This window comes from Natator depressus, chromosome 10 (genome assembly GCF_965152275.1).
Source record: "Natator depressus isolate rNatDep1 chromosome 10, rNatDep2.hap1, whole genome shotgun sequence".
Classification (NCBI taxonomy): Eukaryota; Metazoa; Chordata; order Testudines; family Cheloniidae; genus Natator; species Natator depressus.
Window position 1 is genome coordinate 56,697,445 of NC_134243.1, and position 26,180 is coordinate 56,723,624.

A 26,180-nucleotide genomic window follows, 5' to 3' on the forward strand; every position below is an offset into this window, starting at 1 on the left:
CTTAGGCAACCCTTAACTGCGCATTTCCTGGTTTTTCAGAAGTTTGAGTTTTGCTCAACTCAAAGTTCTGCATGGGGATGACAGGCCACCAAGCAACCTCAACTCTGTGTCACTGTATTTTTTTGCCATTGAATTTCCTAGTTTTTTTTTTAACAGGAAAAGCTCTATTGTTGCTAGGAGTTAGTAGTAATTTAGGCAGCTGTACATATCATGTCTCTCAATTTGCATACCGAGACAACCGGACCTTCCCACCCACACACGTCAGCTGGACCCCATCAGCCCTGCTTTGGCACACTTTCCTAGCCGCACCTCTGACCCATTCAATGTGTTCACCCATTCAACCTGGCCCCCTCCCCAATACTTTACCCAGCACCCCCCACTGTCAGCAGGGATCACATCTCCCTGAAGTCCTCCCTCCCTGGTATAGAAACGGCAATATCCACCCCAACCCCCACCCCGCTCCCTGATAGGTACCCCAGGACTCCCATGCCTATCCAACCCCCCTGTTCTCCGTCCCCTGTTATTTGCCGTTATTTCCCTCACCATATAACCTAACTGACAGGCAGAGCCTGGAGCAAAGCACAACCACGTTACAATAGATGGGTGCTCCTGGTCGTGTTTCACAACGGTTGGAGGGTGTAGTTCGTGGCACAGCCAGTGAGAGAAATCACAGACAGTGTTTCTGTTCCAAAATCCTAACAGTCTTATGTTTGAAAGAAAGATCTCTGGCCTCTGTCCAACAGACATTCCCCATCTCTGAAAACCAGTGTAGTGTCAGAGCTTGTAATGTTTCTATGGCATACAATACACATTTTTGGTCAGCCATTAACCTTCCATTTTCCCAGTTAATGTTTTTCCAACAGTAATTCATAGTTTTCATGTTGTCACTGTAGCAATTATTCAGCCAAATCAGCAAAAACTCTCACAGCACCTGGACACAGTCCTGATGTAGTCCAAATCTGCTCTCATATATTGTATGAGGAGCACATCAGGAATAAGGCCCAGATCATTTCCTCCCAAGTGAATCACCACAATGTCCAGTATACCACAACCTCTTAAGGCACAAGTTAGATGCTACCAACTAGGCAAAACAACTATGGCCAATGCAGCCCACTTCTTTTCAACCAGTCAGCCTGTAGTCAACAATCCCCATGTCATGGTGTACTCCTTGCTTGCTTCTGCAACCTTGTGGTCCAGGAGTTGTCCAGAATCCACACGCTGGCAACCCTGACAGCACCCATATTTCTTTTCCCTCTGGGTCAAGGACCTGTGCTGTCAGTTCCAAATCTCCATGCTGTCTCTCTTTGGAAAAACCATGTTAATCTGCTCCCAGATTAAGTGGTAGCCAAAATACAGATTTTCTCAAACAACCAATCAAAGGCCTGCTTACCACCTGTTCTCATTTTCCACTACCTCCATCACTGCAACCCTACCCCTGTTTCCCCATTCCCACCCTCCAACACACACAGATCGCTGTCTCCAACTCCTCTGCCCCCAATAGAACAAAAATGTTGGTTAGAGCGGTTGGTGACTATTCTGCTGTGTTCTCAGTAAACCTCCTTGTAAATTAAACACACATTAGAACGAGACAACCTGCAGCAAGAAACATGAGTTATTAAATTGTTATTGCACAGGAGCACAAAGGTTTGAACTACAAATATCAGGGTTTGTGTGTTCACTGGGACAATGGTGTCAGTATATTTCCTCTAACTGCCCAGCTAAGCAAAAAGTGACTGCATAGAATCCCTCTCACTTTTTTTCTTTGTTGGTGCATATGGAATGTAATAATTCCACACTACATATCTACGCAAAGAACACATCTGGCCTACGGGACCGTCCTGCCCAGCCCTTGAGCTCCTGGCTGGGGAGGCAAGCCCCCACCCCCTCCCCCTCAGCTGCAGCTCGCCATGCCGCCAGCACTCTGAGTGGTGGGTCTGCGAGCTCCTACCGGGCAGCGCAGCAGCATGGCTGCCTCCGGCCGGGCGGTGTAGCCACCCATCCTGCTGCTCTGAGCGGCATGGTAAGGGGGCGGGGAGCAGGGGGGGTTGGATAAGGAGCAGGGGATTCCGGGGGGCAGTCAGGGGACAGGAAGCAGGGGGTGGTTGGATGGGGCGGAGGATCTGGGGGCGGAGGCAGTCAGGGGACGGAGAACGGGGGTTTGGATAGGCATGGGAGTCCCGGGGTACCTATCAGGGAGCAGGGTGGGGGGTGGATAGGGGTTGGGGCAATCAGGGACCGGGGGGGGAGGTTAAGGGGGGGTCCTGGGGGGACAGTTAGGGGCAAGGGTTCCTGGGAGGGAGCAGTCAGGGGACAAGGTGCAGGGGGGTTGGATGGGTGGGGGTTCTGAGGGGGGCATGCGGGGCAGGAAGTAGAAGTGTGAGGGGGCAGATAAGGGGTGGGGGCCAGGCTGTTTGGGGAGACATAGCCTTCCCTACCTGGCCCTTCATACAGTTTTGGAACCCCAATATGGCCCTCAGGCCAAAAAGTTTGGCCACCCCTGATTTAGTGGGTGCCATGAACTCCCTTGGGTAAAAGTCAACAGATTAAGACCATTTTGACCACATTGATTCAATGGTGATCGCTAGGTCTTCGCAAAAAAAACAACAGCAACAAAAAAAAACACCTAAAAACTTTTTGGAAAATGATTGTTTTGGAGAAAATGGTGGGGGGGTCTTGGATCTCTGCAACACCTAGCTCAAATGACCCCAGATTTGGATCACCAACCCTATCCTGCACCCCACTGAGGCACACCATATTTTAAAGGAATACGACTAATCATGTCAATGTTAGAGGATTTTAAAAGGTCAACCTTTAAACAGATGTTATGACACAACTCAACTATAATACACACACCCAGGGTTCCTTAAAGTCAATGATTTTTTAAAAAAAAAATTTAAAAATCAGATTTTTTTTATTTAATTCGGATTTTTTTGATAAAATATTTTTTGAAGAAAAAAAAACCATCTAAAGATAGCTTTAATTAAGATACATTATAGCTCAAAGATATCTCATCATGGAACAGGGGTTATAATTCTAATTCTATTGTATGAGACAACATATTCATGTAATGTTTAAGAAAAGTTTTGTAAATGAGTTCCAATAGTTCATGGATTAGGGACCCAATCTTATGGGGTTCCAGGGGCTTCTGTATAGATTATTTAGATTAATCTTTCTATCTACCCAATGGGACTCAGTGCTCAATCTAGATGATACCATCCTGTGGATTTGTGTCTCCAGAGGTAACATGCTTGTTAACAGCAAAAATGTTTTTAAATAAAATAAAAAAATAAATAATAGAGGTGAGAAATAACAGACCTCAACCCTATTGTTCCTCTGCAAATTTGTGTACACAGAGTCAATTCCTTACCTCTCTCTAAAAGTGCAAAGTTTCAAAAAGTTCAATGAATAGAAGATTTTTGGGGGTGGAATAGATCTGCACAAGGAGAAGAAGTCTGGAAATAAATGTGAGAAGGGACGGACAGGTAGTGGAAACAAAAGTGAAACTGAGCAGCATATTCCAGAAGTCTTGAGGTCTTTCTGCGTGTAGCCTTCATTGATTTGAGATCTACCATACCATTCTCTCACTAGAAGGGAAAACCTATAATGGCAGCAGGCTGTAAAAAAGACCCAGTTTGGGAATATTTTAATGAAGTTCCTCTACCTGTGGGTAAGACAGGCATGCGTGCAAAATGCAAACAGTGCAACAAAGAAATGCAAGGCCTGGTTGCCCGAATGAAACAACATCATGAGAAGTGTCCCTTCTCAGGAGGAAGCTGCATTGAAGATGATGAAAGGAACATGTCTGAACATGCAGGATCTTCAGGTTGGTAAACTTTTTTATTTCATACTTCTCGCTTAAGGACTGCCTGTCTTCCTTCCGGACTATTCTTGAATTTTCATGTTTGAACAAAAAATATAGTTGTTACTCTATGGTACTATCATTTTAGATGCAGTTGTGATAAAAAAAATAAAGAGCTGAAATAGGCAGATCTTCCTTTTACAATTTCATCTTTAAAGTAGTACTGAGTGTCAATGAATGCAATGAGTAATACTAAATGAGCAGTATGGTAATAATAATTAAATAACTGCATTGACTTATTTTGAGACTCCATCCTCAACATACAGGATTCTGAAGACTATCCACCTTGAAGATCACCGTCATTTTCTATAGTTTCAGAGTTATCTGCCAATGATAGCGTTTCAGTCACATCATGTATGTCACATAGCCACAGTATATCACCTGTAGCAAAAAGAAAAAAAAAAACTCCATCATCCAGAAACAACCACAGATAAATTTGTGATAAGAACCAGCAGATTAGAAAAAGAGGTAATTGATGAAAAAATTGTCCAGTTTGTTTATGCAACAAACTCTCCTTTCCGTATGATTGAGAACCCACACTTCATTAATACTCTTCAGTCATTAAGACCAGGATACAGTCCACCCAACAGAGCAGATGTCGCAGGCAAATTGCTGGATAAAGCGTATGAAAGAGAAATTGAGCAGTGTGCAAAAGGTCTAGAGGGTAAAATTGTTAACCTGAGTCTTGATGGGTGGAGCAATGTCCACAACGATCCTGTTGTATGTGCTTGCGTGACAACAAAAGAAAGGAATGTCTTCCTTACAGAAACAATTGATACATCAGGAAATACACACACAGCAGAATACTTACAAGAAGTAGCAGTAAAAGCTATAAGAAACTGTGAAAAAAAATTCAAATGTCTAGCATGCAGCTTGGTCACAGACAATGCTGCAAATGTATCCAAGATGAGAAGAAATTATTTAGAAGAGAGTCCCAAGCTAATAACATACGGTTGCAGTGCTCATTTGATGCGCCTCCTAGACTCCAGAAAGACTTCAGTGTTCCAGAAATAAAGGCTAATGTTGAAATTGCAAAATATTTCCATAACAACCACTTTGCAGCAGCTGCTCTGAAAAAAGTGGGAGGAACTAAGCGAACTCTCCCATAAGACATGCGATGGAACTCAGTAGTGGACTGTTTTGAGCACTGTATCAAGAACTGGCCTAATCTGATGACAGTTTGTGAACCAAATTGTGAAAAAATAGATGGCACTGTCACAGCCAAAGTTCTCAACACTGGGCTTAAGAGAAAGGTTGAACACATGCTGAGTACCCTGACACCTATTTCTGTAGCCTTGAACAAAATGCAGGGAAATAGCTGTTTTATTGCTGATGCTGTTGAAATTTGGAAGGAACTGAGTGAGATCTTAAAAAGAGAAATGTGCAATGACAGAGTTCAATTACAAGCATTAAAAAAACAAATGGGGCAAGCACTATCTCCAGCTCATTTTCTTGCAAATATTCTCAGTACCAGGGTCAAACCTTAACGGCTGAAGAAGAGGAGTTGGCTATGACATGGACATCCAGCAATCTTCCCTCCATAATGCCAACTATAATAAACTTCAGAGCTAATGGGGAACCATTCAAGAAATATATGTTTGCTGATGATGTTTTAAAGAAAGTCACACCAGTGAACTGGTGGAAGTCACTTAAGCACTTGGATTCAGAGACTGTTGAAGTGATAATCTCACTTTTAACAGCAGTAGCTTCTTCTGCTGGTGTAGAAAGAATATTTTCTTCCTTTGGACTAATTCATTCCAAACTGAGAAATCGTTTGGGACCTGAAAAAGCAGGAAAGCTGGTTTTTATTTTCCAGATTATGAACAAACAGGAAAATGAAGGTGAAGACGACTGAGTTAGCTGCAGAAGCCAGTATTATAAGTTTCTCATGTTGACCTGGCTGACATAGTCGGTTTAAATTTTGGGGTTTATATATATATATATATTTAACTATTTTAGTTAAAAACAATTTTAACAAAAACAAACCTGATTTTAAAAAACTTGAGTATTTAACTAAATTCAAAAATTCATATGCTTGTTTTGTTAAAATATTCTATGTTTGCTGTTGAAGAAAAAAATCCAGAATCCATTACATTGTTGTTTTAGTTAAATAAAACAATTTAAATGTCTGTCTGGTGATGTTCTCCTCCTAATACAGCATGGCAAGAAAATCCTCCAAATATTAATGATTAACCTGTTGAATTGGAGATAGTTCACCTCCCAATGACTTCATAAATATCTGCTTCAATTACGTCTGGTAAATGAAATAACTAAACAATCATTCATTGTCTGATATAGCTGTAAAACTGATCTGAAACTTTTTCAAAATAAATTGCTTTAAAAATGTATAGTGTGTACCTTCTAAAAATGAAACCTACATCTATCTCTGAGTTGTGAAGAATATGTATTAAGGTTATAACAACCAACAAGAATGCACTTTTATGTAGAAATCCATGATTAAATCGAGTCTTCCTGACTAGTGATTTAAATCAAATCCACCCTGCACATACCATTCCTGTTCAACTTGGGGCTGTCAGAAATGTGCTCTCTCAAATACAGACACAGAGCAAGGATATGGGAAAAACAGCTGTAATAACCTATCACCTCCCATTCAGTCATTGCCACTGCTAGTAGAGGAAAAAACCTGACAATACAACTACTGCTGCTGGTAACAGTACACACTCTGGAGTTGCTACTAAACATCCACTGTCTCAAAAATGGTTTGCAATAGGTGTTTGTAACATTGTCCATTGTTGGGCCTCAGTTAATGAGAAGTTCTGCTTGTTTCACTTGTAAGGAGACTGTGACAACCCCAGAAGAATTTTGTGCTATCTGCCATCTTCAATCAAAGTACTGCCAAGCTGCATTTCAAAACAAAGTGGAGACATTTCTCAACCTTATGGCACAATGTACACATGGGTCCTGAACAGTCTCTAGACTGAAAAACAAAATCATACAATTGAAAGGGATAATTCTGTAGCCACTAAAAGATAAAAATTATAATCACCCAACACACAGAGATACTATATCACGCCAAATACAAATGTGCTAATCTATTGTAGAGACCAGTGCTGTCCCTTGTTGTGACAGATGGACACTCTGTAGCCAAAATCCCCAGGCTGTATCCTTTGTGTGGTCTCCCAGGCAGTTCACAGCAGTGCAGGAGCTATACTATCCTTGGAGAGGTGCAGCGTGCTATCTACTCTGCTCTGCTAGCCGCTGAAGAGAAGGACTCGGCTATGGCCTTGCTCTTATTCCACACTTTCAGCATCCAATACACATGGTTGCGGCTCTAATGGCACAGAGCCCCCTGCCTCCCGCTTCCCAGTTGCTGATTCTTGTTGCAAAGTGGGGTGGAGGGAGGAGAGAATGCTTGTGCCTGCAATCGGTTCCACATTGTCAAGCATTTTTATGTTTCATTTGATTTCATTTCACTCTTTCAAACTCATCAGTTAGGCTCCAATTCAGGGAGGCAATCCTAGTCAGTTCAACACTTAAGCATGGGCTTACAGTGACGCAAGCTGTTCTGAACAGAGATGCACTTAAGTACATGCTTGAGTGCTTTCCTCATTCCATTTCTAGTTTGTGTGCTATTCAAGGCAAAAATTTTGAAACTCTAGCCCCATGTCCTTTGTTCTGAGGTACCATGCAGGAAAAAATATGAGTATACAGCATACATATTTAATCTGAATACTTGTTATTTTCCCATTATAAGTTGCAGAATGTATTTGCAAAGTGTGCAAACACCACAGCTGAGAGTGAAATGAGAACAGTGTTACTTCAGATGAGCAACATTGGTAACCAGAGGAGTGAAAACAAATGTCAACAACCTGGCAATATTTAAGCAAGCCTTTGGCTTAATCCTGCTCTCAGATACTGTATGCTGGCAAACATTGCTGTACAATCAGTTACGGTCCTTGAATATGCAGGTGATGTATCTGATTCTACAAGACACATGGAGATGCACATGCACATATATGCAATTTCATCATCAGCACAAGTGAAATGAATATATAGACTGAAAATGCTATAGTTATTCATCACCAAAACAGGAGGAGAGAGGTTTTAAGGTAAGTTTTGTTTGATAGGTTCTTTAATTATTTTGCCCTGCAGAAAACAATATTGACAATGCATTGGTCATTTTTGCTAGCATTCAGCAGATTTTGACACAAAGAGGAATGCTCTGGTCGGAGGCACTAAATTAAAGATGTTCAGTGTCTACAGATGGAGGTTTTTAAATAATTGAAGCTGTTTTTCCTCATGCTCTCACCCATCCTTTATGGCAAATATCAGTCCTGCAACTTCCATGAAAACTTTTTATCCTATTCATTTCAACAGGGAGGCAAACTGATCCAGCAAAGAAATGTTTAACACAAAAATCAGTATGGATGGGTACTTTGTAACATGGCACATCTGAAGAAGTGCCATGAAGTTGCATTTGAAGAAGTGGGTTTTTTACCCACAAAAGCTTAAGCCCAAATAAATCTGTTAGTCTTTAAGGTCCCATCGGACTCCTCGTTGTTTTTATTTTAAAAACTGTGTATTATACCTATTTATGATTTTATGGTCATGTGACATTTATGTCTGTATTGGTATAAGAGAACTAGCTGATAGCATATGGTACTGATTATATTACACAGACACACACAGACACAAACAAACACACCATGATTGGAAATTGTAATTCTGCTATAGAATAGTTACTCTGAGTATCAAATTGAATTTTTGGAGATAAATTTTCAAATATGGCCATCTGAGTTGCACACACAAAATCTGCACATACAAAATAAGTGACTGTATACAAACAGGTATTTGTGATGATTGTAGTTGGGGTGCACATATGCATGTATTACAGACTCAATTTGGTGCCAAAGTCTGCTCCCAGCTTGTTTATGGAATTTTTTCTTAAAAAGGAGTGAGATAAAAGCTGTACAAAGAGGCTGCTGTATAAGTAAGGGCAGAATCTGACTTGTTGGATTTAGACAAAAGGATGGAGAGCACAATTATCTCACAAAGGCACTACAATAAAGCTCCTTTTGTTTCATAACAGAAACCTACAATATATCATACATGATGTTGATCCAACATTACACGAAAGGTGCTCAAGTAGCAAATTCTACTAAATCCAAAAGCCATCAAGATCCGTGACAATACAAATACACAACAAAGTAGATTTTGCTAGCTGAAGGCTCTCTTTTCCACTTTATACATTTTGAGTAGAAGCTTTAAAAAAAAATCTGTTTAAAACTCAATCAACTTTGCTGTAAAAGTAACATATCTGAGCTCCTGATAGAACTTTGGTGACAGTAGCACTGAAATTACTGTTGGAATCTGCTCTCACGTCTCCTGATATGGTTCATATCCCCATTCATCTATCTCCTTACACACATATCCTCTCCTGTCTCCAGCTCTGGCGTGAGACCCATTCCCCCACACCTGGCTTTTCTTAATAATAAATTAGCTAAATACATATTTTTTAAAATGCTATGTAAAACTGGAGCTAGAAGCAGAATGAATCAGTTCACATACATCTGTTCAATACCACTGTGACCCTCAGCCACAGGGCTTATTGGTAATCAATCCTGCTCCTCCAGGAAGACTGCACGCTATGTTGTCTGAAGACAACAGAAGAAAAGCTATTGAGCAACTGCAATGTAAAGACAGATGGTCTCATTTTTATAGTATTGTAGAGCCTTGGACTGTATGAGGCAATTAGTGTAATCAAGGTAATTCTGAAAGGTGTTAATATTAGTGAAGTGAAATAATTTATTTTCATAACACTGAAGAGAAAGTTGAATTCAAAAGAGTAGCATTGGGCCCCACGGGGCTAAATTCTGCCCCGTGAGTAACCCATGCAATCCTGGGATTACATTGGGGTTGCAGAAGGTATAATCAGGACAGAATATATCCAAATAGATTTACTTCTGCAATACCAAACAGTCTTTATATTTCTCAAAGCTTCTCTTAGATGTACATCATGAATCCATGCATAATATATACATTATTGAAAGAGTATCTCAGACTAATGTCTTATGGTGAAGAAAAGTCTTGCCGTTCAAATAAATGACATGCTTTAACAGGCAGTTCTCACTGATTCTGAAACCTGCAGAAAAACTGACTACACGCTGCCAAAGGCTAGATACACTCAGCACTGTCAGAACAAATGCTAATAGAATACTTTGGGGTTTGTTACACTGTGGTGATGCCTACTCACCAAATTACATTTCATGCGCAAAACAAACCCACATTTCATCTCCTACTCCATCAAGTATTTTGAGTAATCAAAGTGGCAGCACCAAGTATTTATCAATGGACTATGAATCTTGTCTTAACAAAATATTGAAGATTAAAGACGTTATTCTACACCCAGTTTTCACACAAAACTCCTATTAAAGTTAATGAGACTTCTACTTGATGGATGAATGAGAATAGGATATGGCATCTTTATTATTAAATAAGTTTAGATGGCTTTTGGTTTTGCAGTGTATTTATCAATAGGTGACACTCCTGGTATGAAGTCCTGAATGTACTAGCACGTGTACTCAACTCAGACTTACTACCGGAACACCATAAAATAAAGGGATTCCATAGTTAAGGCTGCTTTGAAAGTTTCATTATGGCCTTAGGGTGAACCCATCTAAAAATTAACTGAGTAAGTGATTCGCTGGAAATATTTTATGTAATTTTTTTTTAAGTTTCATAGTTTTCACAAGAGTTCATACAAAATTACCCTTGTACTAATTTTGCTGCTGCATCATTTTTCAGCCCATTTCTTCAGCACAGAATATACTTTAAACACACAGACTGAGTAGTAATGTACCATCTTTGCTATTAACCAAATTCCACAAATGAAGCTGGCAGATAAAGATGCAAGACGAGGATTTATCAGTGCCGCCCAAACTCCCTTCATTGAGCAATTGGTAATTTCTGCTGCTATCTACCTGCCTGCCCTGAAAGAATTAGAGTCAATTGTTTAGAGAAGACAGCAGCAGTTCCTTAAATGGTATGCTAACATTTCCTATAGCTTGGGGGAGCACAGACAGCAGCATTGGACAGGAGAATAAGGAAAAGGTGTGTGGCCTCTTTGAGGGCTAGAAAGCCAGTGATTTGCTGTGGCAACTTCAGCTCAGGTCAGAGTGGGGACACTGAGATCTCTCCCCACCAGATGACCAGAAGAGGGGGGTCTATTTAGGTCCACACTGGGGCAGGAAAAGCCCTCTTTTACCAGATCCAAGTGGAACAGCACTCACCTTCCCACCCCTGGGACTAGTTAAATACCAGGGTCTGTCATGATTTGCTGTGTGAATTATGCTAGTTGGTCCTCTCTCAGTGGGCTGGGAAGGACTTTTTTCCTCAATGCCAGATTGGCCAAAGTGACGTGGGGGCTTTTTTCCTTCCCACAGAAGGTTGGAGGCTCAGTTTGGGTGAACATGAAATGGGGCAGGGGTAGGCTGTGATGTTGCAACTCATTATGTAGACATGGAGAGGATGTCAAGTGCAGGTACTCCGTAGGGAAGGAACACAACAATCAGATGAAATGCACTGGTAAGGGATTTAGAGGAAGTATTCTTTAAAGGAGTGGAAACAGGAGGAGATTGGGGCTCCTATGAGTGGTACGGGAGGGAGCCAAACCCCTCCCACCCTCCATAGCCCCCCCTTAGCCCTCATTTAGGGGGGCCTGGCAGGGTCCCAGCAGCAGGTTGGCTGGGGACCAGGATGGGTAAAGTGGCAGGTAAATGTAAATGACTGTGGCATACCTGCATTGCACACTTTTATCTGCCAGGTAGTCCCAGACATTTAGGAATAAAGCTGCAGACTAATTAAAGCACATCCAGCGTCTCCTGGCCTTCTTCCTGCATAGCCGGACAAAGAGTAAGAGCTGGCCTATAGGCAATCAAGCTCTTCTACCTCAAAAAGAGTGACATTTCAGCCAGGAGCAGGGGAAAATTGTCCTCACATCATCAAACAGTGCAAGTAAAGGTTTAGTTTTCTAATAATCACACTTTATCTGAAACTTAAACTATGTTTTTTGGTAAGCACTTGCATCATCATCTTTCTTGTTGTAAATACCATAATGGTTGCTTTCCATACACTGAATGTTAGTACCCAACACCTAGACATTCTAAAGGAATAGTTATGCTTTCTTTTCATGAAGATGTGCCTACCTGTTGTACAGAAGAATATCTGGCTTCCAAATCTGACCATCAGGAAAACGAACATTCTTCACTCCGGGGTAGTCTGACATGTTCCATTGTAAATAGTAATCTGTCCAATACTGACACAAAGAAATGTGTTAGTGTCACTTTTTTCCACTCGCTGCCTCTCTCTAGGGATTATCTAGCCCCAACCAAACAAGTTTATTTTTATTTTAAAAGTATTATTTAGCTTCAGACAATGAAATGTTTAGAAAGAATGACTTTAGCCACCTTGAAAATAACATGCAAAGCACAAAAATCCCATTTTTAGTTTAGCTGTAGCGATTGCATGCAACAGCCTACAAAAGCAGGTTCAATATGCTTGTATTCTATTGTTTGTGCTGTCTTGAGCACAAAATTAGAATAGAACAGATTTTTTTTAATACTAATACTAATTCCAATTACATTTCTCTTCTGAGACATAACTTGGATAGTTCCTTTTGTTAAAAATGACTGGATTATGTAACCATTTAGAGGCACTTTGGGTATAGCAGCCAAGAGTCTCTTCTGATAAGGGTTACACTACTGAATTTCTAGCCTCTAAATGAAACAATGCAAATCTACTACAGAAAAGAATGTCTGCTATGAAAGAGTTTCAGTCCATGTTTTCCACCCTCAAAAAAGAATGTTAATTGCTGTGGTTTTGAAAACCAGGGGCCCTATCCTGAGACGTGCTGAACACAACTCCCATAGATAGCTGCTCAGCCCAGTGCAAGCAACAATGGTCAAGACCAGGCTTTTAGTTCAGGGTTAGTTAATCCTGTGTTGTTAGAAGGTCTGGATCTGTCACTCTTTAAGGAATGAATGTAAAATGCATTAATGTCAGGGATCTCATTTCCTATCATCAACTGTATCACACTTTGACTGCAATAATTTTATTGACCTTTTTTAGGAAATGAGTCAAAATTGGATAAAATAACTGGCCAGAAACATCACACAAATCTTTCCAGAGGTTTGCAAAAGTTCAATTCATTGGTTTTTAAAAATTGTGTGTGCATGGCTGCTGTCCTGGTTTTGCGCCACGAGCAAGGTTGTTCTCACTATATTTGGCCCAGACACATCACATGGAAACATCCAGACCAAAATTCAGAAAAATTCCAATAAATAGGTCAGGGTTTCAAGACCCACTACTGCTCTCCATAAACAAGACAATCCCTTTGACCACTAAGCTGCAAGCAGCTCGCTCACAATTTGTGGTAATCAGCAGACATGACATTTGGGAGGGGAGGGGAGTAAACAGCTTAAAATCAGATTTAAACTGTGCTTTTCCATAAACGTGCATCTTAATATTGAAACCGCGCTCCGTTACGTCCTGCACAGCATGAATAAGTGTGGCAGACTCAAACCCACGATGTGTTTGGCTCATGTTTGACTATTATTCTAAGAATAGCTGCGCACCAACTGGTCAACAACTTTGAGAGGGAAAAGACCACCTCAGTCTTGAACTGCGTGGCAATAACAGCTCTTGGGAATACTACAATTTCTATTTTTTACATACATCAAATTTTGAGACTACATCTGTGAGACCGACATGCTTATCCAACAAAAGGATGGGCCACATTATCGCCTGCACTGTAGCCACGTTGCACCACACTGCCAGCACAAAGAAGCCCTAAAGCTGGCCTAGCCAGCCACCAGCGGATCACCCCAATGTACGGGAATCTTCCAGTGGCACAACTGGCACAGCAGTTCCTAATAGCTCCTTCTAGACAGCCCCTCTAAACGAGGGACATGACCAGCGGCTTTCCTGTTATCTAGCATTTCTTAGTTGCTGTAACAGTCCCTTTGGAAAAATCCTCTTTGCAGCCATTGTAATTTAGAGAGGTCCTTGGGCTCCTCTAATTTACAATGGGAGACTAGTCTGGAACACTGACAACCTAAATTTGTGGGGAGCAGAAAGGTGGCTTCAAGCTGGGCTGTATGCTTCTCAGCTGTAGACAAGAATCTAGAATGCGGATCTGGCTCTTTCCTTGGTTTTTAAATGAGTATGTTCACTATCAAGCCTTTCTAGCATTTCCTGTGTAATGACCTCTCATACACTTAGCTCATCATGATAAACCCAAAAGGATACTGACTTCTCTTCTGCCCACTCTTGTACAATTGTCTCCTTCAGCTTCTGCAAAGCTATATTTGAAAGGGGTTCAGGCTTTAGTCTGTCATATGCTTTTGTGGCCAGAATTATGACGTGTGTCACAGTAACCTCAAAGTCTTCATCAATATTATTCAGTACAGAAGACCTTTTAGGCTTAGTAGGTCCTTGTAGCCCTAAGTCACCTAAGCACGTGCTCAGAGTTATTACTGAATTGGTGCCACAACAGAAGTTATTTTCCTGGTTACCATTTAATATCAAAGACTATCATTACAAGAAGGCAGCAATGGCTTAGGGGTGGCCTGTTCCCAATAGCGCTGCTGCCAAGCCACATGAAATTGCATACTCAGAGCTTTACAGGTTGATTAAATCAAAGTAAGGCATGCAAATAGCTTTTGAAGTGTTTTATTTTCTTGACACTGAGCTTGCACTTCACCCCATATCAACTGGCATTTTTGTCAGGAAGCAGAGGCAGTACACATGTACGCAGTGGGAAGGGGTGATTATAGTATGATACATGCGCATACCATGAATCTTTGAAGTGCATCTTTCCCTTGTGGCAGTTCCATCTCACAAAGAGCTTCTACATTTTTTTGGTAAGGTTTAACATTGTGTTCACTGAACATGTGGACAATTTCCTTTTTAGCTCATATTGGCAATTTGCTTTAACTTGGTTTGATTTCTCTCATAGTTTCTGTGACATTTTACATACCTTTCATTATGCATCCCCCATTCCCCTGCATTAACTTCCACCCAAACTAGCCATCAGATATCTCCCATATAATACTTCAGTACTTGCAGGGCTGCTCCAAAGCCAAATGGCAGGCTTTTAAACATAGACTTTCTAAACAGGACATTAAATGCACACAATATGGAATTTTAATCATCCAATGGCACTTGCCAAAAACCTTTGACAGGCATTTAGAACAGAAAAATTTTTACCTCGGGCATTCTGGAAACATTATCTATCATTCTCATGGGGGATAGACAAATTCTACTTGGGTTTACCTCCATCATCATTCTGCTGCCCCAATCAGACTCCTGTTACTCACATTCAAGTTTTATTTTATTTTTTTAAACATTTTGGCTTAACAAAATTGTGTTGTTAGAGTAGCACTGTTTCAAAGTGATTAGTTTTGCTGCATGCTGTACATGTGACACCACGTACTGGACACTTTTGACTTTTCTATAGTCATCGCTATAGAGTTTGCTGAAATATGTGCTTTTCACCCTTTGGCTAATTTGTTTACAACACTGTCAGCCTGACCAATGATCCAAGCAGTATGTATGTTGTTTGCTCCTTTAGCTCTACAGATGTCAGTTGCTTGATGTAGACTTAAACCAGGATATCTAAGTACCTTTGGGGCCTGCCCCCCCCCCGCCCTGCTTATTCCACTAACAATTCTTTTTAATCAAACAGTCTGAATTGCTCAAGTTCCACATTTTCTATAAGCTAAACAATTATTTCCTATCTTCCAATTTCTGCTAAAGCACCTTACCTATGCCAGTTTTTATAATAACTGCATTACGCCTGAAACCTTTTTGTCATTTTTAACTTGCCAACTTCCGGATCCTTGTGAAAATAAATATGATTTTTTTTTGGTCCCTCCCCTTCTTGCAGTGTGTAGCAATGTTGAGTCTATTCCTGCATCTGGATTTTTGATTGAGTCTACTAGCATGGACAAATATTTTACATGTGTAAGCAGAGTACGAATGAGCTCTCCCCTGACATCTAGTGGTGAGCTGTCGAAAAGGACTTCAGGAGCTGATCGTATTTGTATGGACACACCCACCTTGCCTAGGTGCTCAGCATGATGGGATTTCTTGCCCAAAGGATCACTTGTGGCTGGTGCTGAATCCCCAGTCTCCTTGTTATTGGGACAGGTGTAATAAAAGGTTGTTATCCTTGTTGTGTGAACCAAGGGCAGCAGAACTGTACCTGGCATACGCCAATGGAGGGACTCATCATCAACTGAAAGGCACTCACTAGGCAGGGGACATGGGTTCCAAAGCCCAATCAGTTGAGAAAAGGTGTGGCTAGGTATTTGTACCTGGTGGTGTGGGCCCTCTGTAAGGGACCCAGACACCACTTGACCCTTCCTCTCTCCAGGTATAATGAAAGAGCTAATTGAGAGTCTTATTACACCCTGCAGAGCTGAAATCACTGATATCTAAGTCTAAGCATTAGACCTACTTTGGGATAGTGTCTCTATTGCAAGACATTGCCCACTGTGCACCAGCAGTGAGGCTCCCCCACTAACCGCTGAAATCAGTGAGAGCTGTGTTAAGTGGTGGGCCCTGAAGACATCTTGATGAGTCAGCAGCTGGTGGAGAGGTGTGGGCAGCTGGTGGAGAAGCGTGGCAAGCAGCCAGCAGGGCTCAGCCTCTGTGCTTGCGAGGCACCCAGGGGATGGTGTATAATTGTCCCCGGTCACTGGGTGGGGGCTTGAGCCAGTTTTGTGTTGTATTGTTGAAAAGGAGCCCCTAGCTACTGAACCCGGCCCTTGTGGCTGCCACATTCCTTTCAAAACAATGTGTACTTGCTGGCTTCAGGGAATTAATTTTAAGCTGTTTTGATAGGAAGTACTATCCATTCTGTATTTCATTTTGATCAGAGGTTCCCAGACTATGGTACACAGAGCACTTGGTGGCTGTCCAGGCAACTGGCTGGTTACATGGTGCTGGCTCTCCTTCTCCTTTCCAGCTATTAAATTGCATTAAACGATAGTTAGACGTTAAATATTTTCCTATTACTACTTTCCAAGTAAGCAATTTCTGTAGTTGCCATATGGACATGATGTGATGGTGAATGGGCAGGAGATGGTCCATGAAAGAAAATCTATTCATTAAAATGTGGTCCACACTAGGAAGAGAGTTTGGAAACCTCTTACTTTGTCTAACTGGGTCAAATCTTCACACTAACATGTGCTCTTTTGTGAGCATTCGCCTTAGGCATGTGCACTATGGCCTTTGCTCACCCAAATTGCGCACACTTTTTAAAATTTGAGGCTAGATTCTCCAAGATATACTTGGTGCACCTGAAAATAGGGAGCAGCTCTGGGACCAGCTGAAGTCCCTCCTGGGTCCTGCTGTAACCTAGAGGATATTCAGGGTTACTCTTGACTATCTCCATGTAGGAAGGGGATATCCCTTAAGGTAAAGCAGGAGCAAGAGTTTAATGTGCAAACATCAGGTTTATATTTTTTACCGCAAGAGATAAACTTAGCATTTAGGCACTTGGATGATGGACAGATAAACATATATCAGATACTGCTGGTATCAGTAATTATAATCAGAAATATAAGCACCGTTTATTGTCGAATCACACAAATGCAGTGAAAGTCATTCTTCTTAATCCACACAAGATAACATAATAGAAAGATGGCCACTGAATTCAATGGGTTTTGAATCAGGCCGATCTATGAATTGTATTGTTATTTGTTACCAGACTAGCCATACAAAATCACTTACAACATTGATTCTTTTACTGTTCATATAAACTTAGTCTACACATTGGCCACAAGCAGCAGTTACAGTATTGATAGTAAACAGCTGATCTGTGAACTAGTGTCTTCCCTGCACCATATAGAATACAAGAACAAATAAATGAAAAGAAACTTAATGTGACAGTGTAAAAGAATTAAGAATTCCCTTAGGAAAAAAAACAAAAAAATAAGGAAACAGGAAGAAGAGAAACATAAAAGACAAAATAAGTAAATTATAGTCTTTGGAAAATGAACTGTTGTTTCTTATCCTGTGTTTAGAAATCACAGTGACTGATGTCACTGTAACTCAGAGCGGGAAACAGATTATATTTGACAATTTTGATCTTATTGTAAAACTACTGTGTAACTAGTATGAGCTGACTGCTTCCTCCACATCAGCCTCTCTTTGTGAACAGATGTAACAATCACACTATCCTCAGTAGCTTTCCAAAATTGTCTTTCATTTGTATCCTAAGATCTGCCAGAATGAGAGAGGCACTCTATAAAAGTTATAGTAAAAGGAAAAAGATGGACTCTCAGAGAAAGAATTAAACTGAGTGAGTTTATCATTTTGAGTAAGGCAAGAGAGATCAAATTTCTGCTGACACAACAGAGTTGTTTTGAACAATAAAACTGTTCTGTAAACTACCACTTGAGTTCAGGTTCTCTATTACAAGCAGCAGTTAAAGGAAAGGAAAGTTCCTATCCCCTCTACAGAAAGTGGAGGGAGAGCTCCGCATCTCCTCCCCCAACCCAGTCTCAGGAAGCACTGACAACCTATGGCAGTCTCTCCATCTAGTGGTATGAGGACCCTGTCTCATCAGGCAGGAGAGCAAGAAACAATAATCCTGAGGGCTCTCTCCCACTGGAGGTACTGCCCAGGGAGGTGAGCATCCTGTTCTGCACGTGTGAGCAGAAGCAAAGCACTCTATCTGTGCTCATAGCCTCCCCTGCTAAAAACCAGACACTGCAATCTCCCTCTCCTATCTGACCTTCTTTTGCCCAAATAAGGACTGAGCAAACAGTTATAGTACATTGTGAGTGGAGGTGGTTCCCACAAGCTTTGTGGTAGAAGCAGAAAGGAATTATGTGTTGTTGTTTCCATATAAAATTGTAAATGTCAGAGATGTGATGTAAACCCAAAAAGGAAAGTGCCAAAGCATGTGAATAATTCTCCTTGCTTTCATTCATCCTCCTACTTTTGCTCTTTCAATGTCAGCCTGGGCCCATTAAACTGCAATGGCTCCAACTTGGAATGAGTCAGTCCAAAGCTTACATTAATGCCAAGCTTGTGGGAAAATATTACAAGTCAAATCAAAGTAAATATGAATGGGCATTAGTGAAATTAAAGAAGGAAAAAAAAAACCCTCGCAAGGTTATGCCTTTTAAAATTCCACTGTATCTTCCAATTGTCAAAACATGAGTGAAACCCATTTGCCACCTGTTCCCATAATGTCAAGAATTAAATTGTATCGGGCCAGATTTTCGGATGGTGTAAATTAGCATAGCTTCACTACGATCATTTAACATCCACCAATGTACATCAGTGGAGAATTGGTATTCAATGGTAACTGCAAGAATTTGTCACTGCAGCATAGTTAAAGGTAGGGCTAAATTTTGGACAATGTGCACCCTGCCACACATTCACAAAACAAATAGGAGCACCAGGAAAATGCATGAATGTGCCCATAATTGAACATTACGCAACTGGAGACAGGGTGTGCCATTACCCATGCTCTGCATGCAACTAAGTCTCGGAATTATGGACATTTAGCCCAAATAATTCCTTTCTTTTCACAGTTACTTTTGACACAGTACTATGTATAAATAATTTATTTTAGGTATCACTTGCAATCATAGGCATTTGATTAAAATCCTCTTGCAGTTTCTAAAAAGAGACAGACAGTAAATGTAGCAAACATGGAAAGACTGATATCCTTAGGAGAATGGCAACAGACCACAGGAATAAATAACTCCTTTGGGATAAGCCCATCCTCCATAAGAAGAAACGTCTAGAGAGTCTCAGAATACTCACTATATCGACAAGGTTGGCAAAATATTTATGTAAATGTGTGAAATTGTATTTCATGTTCTCTTTCACTATTAAATATGATTTAAGAAAAGATGCCAGATTTGTTGCAGTGGGTGCATTTTCTACAATACTGTAAGTATCACTATCTGGGACCCCTTAGGACTGCAATATCTTGCAGTAATCCAGTGTTTAGAGTGACTGAAACAAATGCAATGTATTGAGTTTATAAATCCTTCAGATACGGTACAACAATACAACTCATACAATTTTATAAGTATCTGTGAGACGATGTGAAGTCCTTCTCCTGACAGTCTAAAACCTTAAACCCAGAATCCTCCATTCTACAGGTTGTATCACCTCAAAGCTGTCCTGTATGTCTCAGAACAAACAACAGCTTGCAAGCAACATGAATGTGGGTTTTATATTTGTGGAACATGAAAAGCACATTTAAAGCTGCATTTGAAGAGATATTTTATGTTTCACAACTTACCATTTGTAACCAAATGTTGGTTGTTAAAACTTGATTCTTTTCATCCTGGGGAGAAGAGAAAAAAAAAATGAACAACTCAACATTTGTTCAAGGAAAGGACTGTGGTAACATTGTTCGAGAAGTTTTAGTGAAATCAAATAGTCAGGCAGTTATGTTAATGTATCTTTCAATAAAAGTGATCCTGAGTAGTATGTCCTGCTAGGCTATATGAAACCAGTTATGACTCTCTGTACCCCACTGTAACAGTTTTTGAGTGTTTCTTTTTAAGCTACTACAGCCCTTTACTGCTGGCATCTCCGAAGTGTTTCTTCTTGGTTTGTCCCTGAGCAAAGGCAGAACGAACTGCATTAGAGGTTGCCCATTTCAACTTCGCTTACAAGCTGCTCATCTACTAGTTAACCTAACACATCGGAAATGGAGTTACACCAGCATGCACAAATTATAGGAACAATATGAACAAAAAAAACTGGATAATTGCAAATAGGTATTTATGCAAGGTTAGGGCCTGTTTCTGCTACTCTTACCCATGCTAAGTAGTATCTTACTGTACAGAGTCCTGTTGATTTCAATGTATCATGGTTTTACCAAAACCCTGTGTATGGGGAAGTGCATTGCTACAATGCCCCAAGAGCATCCTGGAAACCAGACGGACTCAAAAAAATCTCAGTTTGTTGCAGAGGTCTACACAAACACACTCCAGGTGCATGTACTTTACACCAGCCCTATCGCTGAAGCAGCATAGGTCCTCAATATACTGGCATAGAAAAGTTCCCTCACGTACTACGGGGTGGAGCTGTTGCTTGGCTGGCCACCCACCAGTTTGGGATGGGAAGTAGCAGCTCTGCATAGCCCCTAACTTACCTAAATGGGCACACACAACATAACAGGTCAAGAAAAAGGTATTACTCAATGCAAGTACGGGTGGCAGAACTAATGCCTTAACTTTATCTAAAAAGATAATTTCCTCAGTTCTCAGACATGGATAAATATTTGTAACCTCAATACCCTGCACCTATCAGCAATTACTCAGCCCTCAACCATACCTTCCTCAGGGTATTTCTGCCTCAGTGGGATTCTATCAAGGTAATGGGATACACTGAGCTCCAATTCCCATCACTAGAATTTGTTTTCTAAGCTGAATGTAAAACACCCAGCCTTTTCTGTCTTAAATCAAACTGAAGCTCCCTCTCCGTAAGTTTTACCTCCACTCCCACCCCCACCCCTGAGCTCTACCAAACAAAGTACATGGGAATTCACTCTTTGGAAATTCCACAGCATATCCCAGAGTCACTTGTACAGTGTGAAAGGGCTCTCAAACCAGATGATACATCTACAACCTCTAGAATTTTAAAGCAAAAGTAATCTATGTTTTATTCTTCACCAAATAATAAATGTCCAAAGACAACCGTATTCAAATTTTTACATACAAGAGTCTTCTTAAACTGAAAATGTATATATGCAATTTAATCTGTAATCCATTGGTTTGCAGACTTTTGAATGAATGGAAGGACTGAAAGACCTTTAACTGTAGCAGTATCAGGGCAGTGCATTAATAGTCATACAGCATGTAAAACTAGCTATAGCTGCCAGAGAAGATGACATTTTAATAGCAAATGGAGACATGTAAAGAGGAACATCAGTAAAGGTGTGAAACTGTTACTGAATCGCATGGGATCCCAAGAACTGAATGTACAACATAAAAGCAAATGAAAGAATTCAGATAAAAATACCCCCTAATTAGTATTCTGCCTGGCTCCATTCTCCCCCTAGATGAGTGTACCTAGCCCCCATAAAAGTCAGTAGGATCTGTGCCCACAGCCAGTGGCAGCATTTAAAACTTTCTCTTTATATTCTGTCTCGTTCATTCAGTGAATCCTGCCTTTCATCCAAGACTCCCTCCAACAGGCAAACATTTATGTCATTTATGAGTCTTCAGGGCAGGGGGGAGGAAATTGTCTCATCTACCCTTCAATACTAGAAGTACAGTACTTGCTGCAGGCTAAAGTTATGTCTTATGAGAGTAAAACCGCTATTATGGTTGCCAAAAATATAGCTGATGGTTGAGTAAAGATGTTGCTTTTTCTGTAGAGATTCACAACAGTCCTTGATTGATATTAACAGCTATTACTCTGTAACATTTGTGTGATGCATCACTCAAGCACCTATCCGTGTTCTCAGAGAGTTTGCCAGTCTCAGTAGCATAACAGGGCTAGCTTCCAGTGGACATTAACTCATTAATTAATGAAGAAATGATGTCCACTGGATCATTCACAATATTGCAGTCAAAAAGTTTAAATACTTTTCTATTCACTGGTGTTATCCACCTTTTGGGTGAGGTGTAAAATCAAGATTCTGACAACTTGTGATCAGTATCATCTCCAGCACCCTGTGTCTGATTCCACACCCGTGGCTCGCAGTTCTGAGCAATATTGCTCCTCCTCATATCAGACGAGAGGTTGCTACTAGCAAGTTACTGAGGAAGTATGAGCCAACTCAAGCCTGCCGAGGCACAATGACCTTTTTAAACCACCAGCTGTACGTTTTCCATCAAGTCGTCCATTATGATTTCATCCGCCACAGCAGGATGTTAGGACGGAAACACTCTGGCGAGAGGAATGGATATCTGTTATAATCCCCAACCAGTCCCTTGTTGCCAACCCTACAATTTGCCCACCTGGTTTTGACCTGTCCCGTTGCCAATGGTCCCTGTTGAACAGGTTCCGGACCGGGCAAGGGTTTCTGTGCAGCCAACCAGTATCGCTGGGGCCTTCGTGACAGCCCTTTGTGCAGCTGTGCAGCCCTTCGTGACAGCCCTTTGTGCAGCAACACAGATGATGACGCGCATTGTCGATGAATGCCTGCTGACTAGGTTCAGCGGTGGCCTAGAAGAACTGCATCATGCCACTGAAGATGCCATCGCTTGGCTAGACAGCTATGCACACGCTAAATAAATTAAAGATCTCATAGCACTTTTCTCAAGGCTATGCGTTTTAAACACAGGTGGGCAGACAAATTCCAATTACACCTTGTCTAGTCTGTAACAGCCATGCAAAAGCATATGCAGGACACTACCAGCGTGTGAATTCGAATTGGGAGCATTTTACATGCACTTTCCTCTGTGTAAATGGCTGCACAAGGTGCAAGGCAGTAGAGAAGCAGGTAGCTGGTTGAAATCTTGTTGCAGAACTGTTAGCCTAGTGAATGTGCACCACTAAGCAACACACTGACCGCCTATTGTGTATTTTGTTATTTTAAAAGTTCAGAACCTGAAAGAGGGGATTTGAACATAATGGTGCCCATTTGGATCACAATATTAAAGGTCCCATCAGTGGTTTAATCATAAATCCCCAACTTCCAAGGCATTGTAACTCAGCTGTAAAAACTTCACTGCAGGCTGAAGCTTGGTTTATAATATTCCTGTCCTAGAGAAAATTATTTCACACAATTTAGTTAAAATTGGTTTGGCTGATTTTCATCAAAAAGAGGGAGAGACTGGCAGTTCTCCGGTTTCAGAAGCTTTGCATTTTACTCTGCAATCTCACGAACAGCTTCAATTGGCGTGGGAGGGGACATTCTTCAGGGGTTTTTTGTGTGTGTGTCTCATGCTGAACAATGCATTTGAATATGATGGATGAATTCTGAAAAAACAGCTTCTCAGCAAAATACATTTACATTGTTTTCCATCACAGCTGTGCACAACCTCTTAACAAAATGTTTTGACACTAAAATGGATCATGAAATTTTGCTCAAACTCCATCACATTTCAAATTTGTCATCATTTTGCAGTATTTTAGCAGCAACTACTTGGGGGGGGAAGTGTCGCACGCAGTGAGGCAAACCATTTCTAGAGCTTCTCTTACAAATATTGTTTTTAATATGAAAAGGAAAGAAGGACTTCACATTGCACCTGGAGGTGTCATAAACAACAACACAGAAAACAAGGCCAGGAACAAAATGACTCACTTTGTGGGGGGTGGGGAGGGGGTTACTATGTTAGCTACTTTAGTTAATGCAGGCCTTAAATCACACAAGAACAGGGGTTCTCAAACTGGGAGTCGTGAGGTTATTACGTGGGGGGTTGCAAGCTGTCAGCCTCCAACCCCAAACCCCACTTTGTCTCCAGCATTTATAATAGTGCTAAATATAAAAAAGTGGTTTTAATATATAAGGGGGGGTTGCACTCAGAGGCTTGCTGTGTGAAAGGGGTCACCAATACAAAAGTCTGAGAAACACTGCACAAGAATAATAGTGTGATGAGTGGTGACTATGGAGAAAGTATTGGTCAAATAGCTCAGCTCACTAAAGAGTGTTACTTTATTCATTTAGTGGCAGCCTTTGGCTACCAAACTCATAGCAATAGTAACGATTCAATACTGTACAGGGTAAATTGTTGTCAAGCTAATTATGACAGTAGGCTGGGCCTATGGAAGTAATGAAAGGGAGGTAACTGTGATCAGTGAGGCTGGGGAGGTTATACATTCTCTGTTCCTAAGTGGATGGGGATGGAACTGAAAGCTGGAAATTTCTCTATGTACACTTCTAACAGTAATAGAACTGCCTTCTCTCCCCCTTCCCTTTGTTGTTGTTGTTCTTAACATTCAACAATCTCTCAGGCTAACTTTCTTTGGGAAACCCAGTATCATACCCTTGCTCTACTCTTCCCAAAACCTCCACCTTCAACAAAACATACTTGGAGAAGATACAGGGAAACGTAACAAACATCCTTATAAGGGGCCTTAACCCAGCCAGCTTTCAAATGGGCACGAGCCCAGCTAGTATTCATGTCTCAGATTTTAAGCACATCAAAGGATGAGCAGTGAACCCACCTGCAATTCTGTGATAAATGCTAACGGGATAACTTTCTCCCTAACGACAGTGTCTGGCAATCCACCTGCCCATGCACTCCAAAACAGAATTAAGGGCTAGATGGTGCTTTTCTCACTTAGCCATGAGTAAGGGGTAGCATGCAGCTGCACCACTGTCAGAGGAGCTGCAGGAGGCACTGTGTCTCACAGACAAAGAATTCCTCTCCAGCTCTCCTATTGGTCTACTAGGAAAGTAAATTACTTCATCCTTCTTCAGGGTTCAGCTTACTCCACTCAGCTCGCTCTTCTGACCAATGCATCAGGTACAGGTGAGAGGGGAGAGAGAGTCACGGCATGGCTCCACCCACTTCCATCTATGGCCCGGGAGAACACTGGCTGCACAGCCCCTACTATAATCCATGTAATCCTAATGCAGCAGCACAGAAGATGAGCGAGAGCCTTCTTCTCCTGCACGGGGTTTATGTAAATCTAGTCATAAAAGTTCCCATCTGTTTTTCTTAGCAATTGCACAAAGTAAATGTGTACACTGTGATGTCAAGTGGTTTGAACAGTGAGCTATTCAGACATTCAGAACATTTTCAGCACTTGCTGGTGGGCTGTTTTGGAATGGTATCACTAACTATTAAAACTATCAGAATATGAAGGCTTTATGCAACGTTTAGTGATAACAAAGCTCCAACACAAGCTTGATTCCTCACAATGTATTTCTTACTTACAGAAAACATGCACTAAATATATGAATAAATGTAACCCTTATATAAACCAAACTGTGGCTCCACTAATATCCAAATAGTGACCAGTAATACTACTGAATAATAATTTACTGTTTGATTCTTATTCCCTGCTTGAATATATGGTAGAACAAACCATAATCAAGCAATAATTTACAATTCCGCAAGCCATACAATTAAAAAGGCTGAATGCTCCCCTGAACTGTGCTGCAGTGCAATTCAAACATTTTATAAAACCAGTAAGCTTTTAAGTTTACTTTAAGAAGTGACGCTATTGAGGCGCAATCACACTTCTTTGGTGCCTTTCCAACCAGTTCTTCTCAATACATTTGTTATCCTTTTTACAATTCCTCCATTAAAAAAAAACTTGTGTTAACTCTTTGGACTGTTTCAGTTGTGATGAAAAATGTAACGTTTTGTGAAAACGTAATTTTTCAAAAATCACTGAATGCCTGTTTCAGAAACATATTCTC

At 41.0% G+C, this 26,180-nt stretch overlaps 1 protein-coding gene across 2 annotated transcripts in view; it reads right to left on the reverse strand.

Annotated features, from left to right (window-relative positions):
- LOC141995217 (neuronal acetylcholine receptor subunit alpha-7) overlaps window positions 1–26,180 on the reverse strand; it is a 101,798-nt gene that overhangs the window by 24,345 nt on the left and 51,273 nt on the right. For both annotated transcript variants that reach the window (XM_074966233.1, XM_074966234.1), the window contains exons 3-4: window positions 20,151–20,195; window positions 12,025–12,134 (exon numbers count right to left, since the gene is read on the reverse strand). In XM_074966233.1, the coding sequence (XP_074822334.1) occupies window positions 12,025–12,134; window positions 20,151–20,195 (155 nt within the window). The remainder of the gene's footprint in view (window positions 1–12,024; window positions 12,135–20,150; window positions 20,196–26,180) is intronic.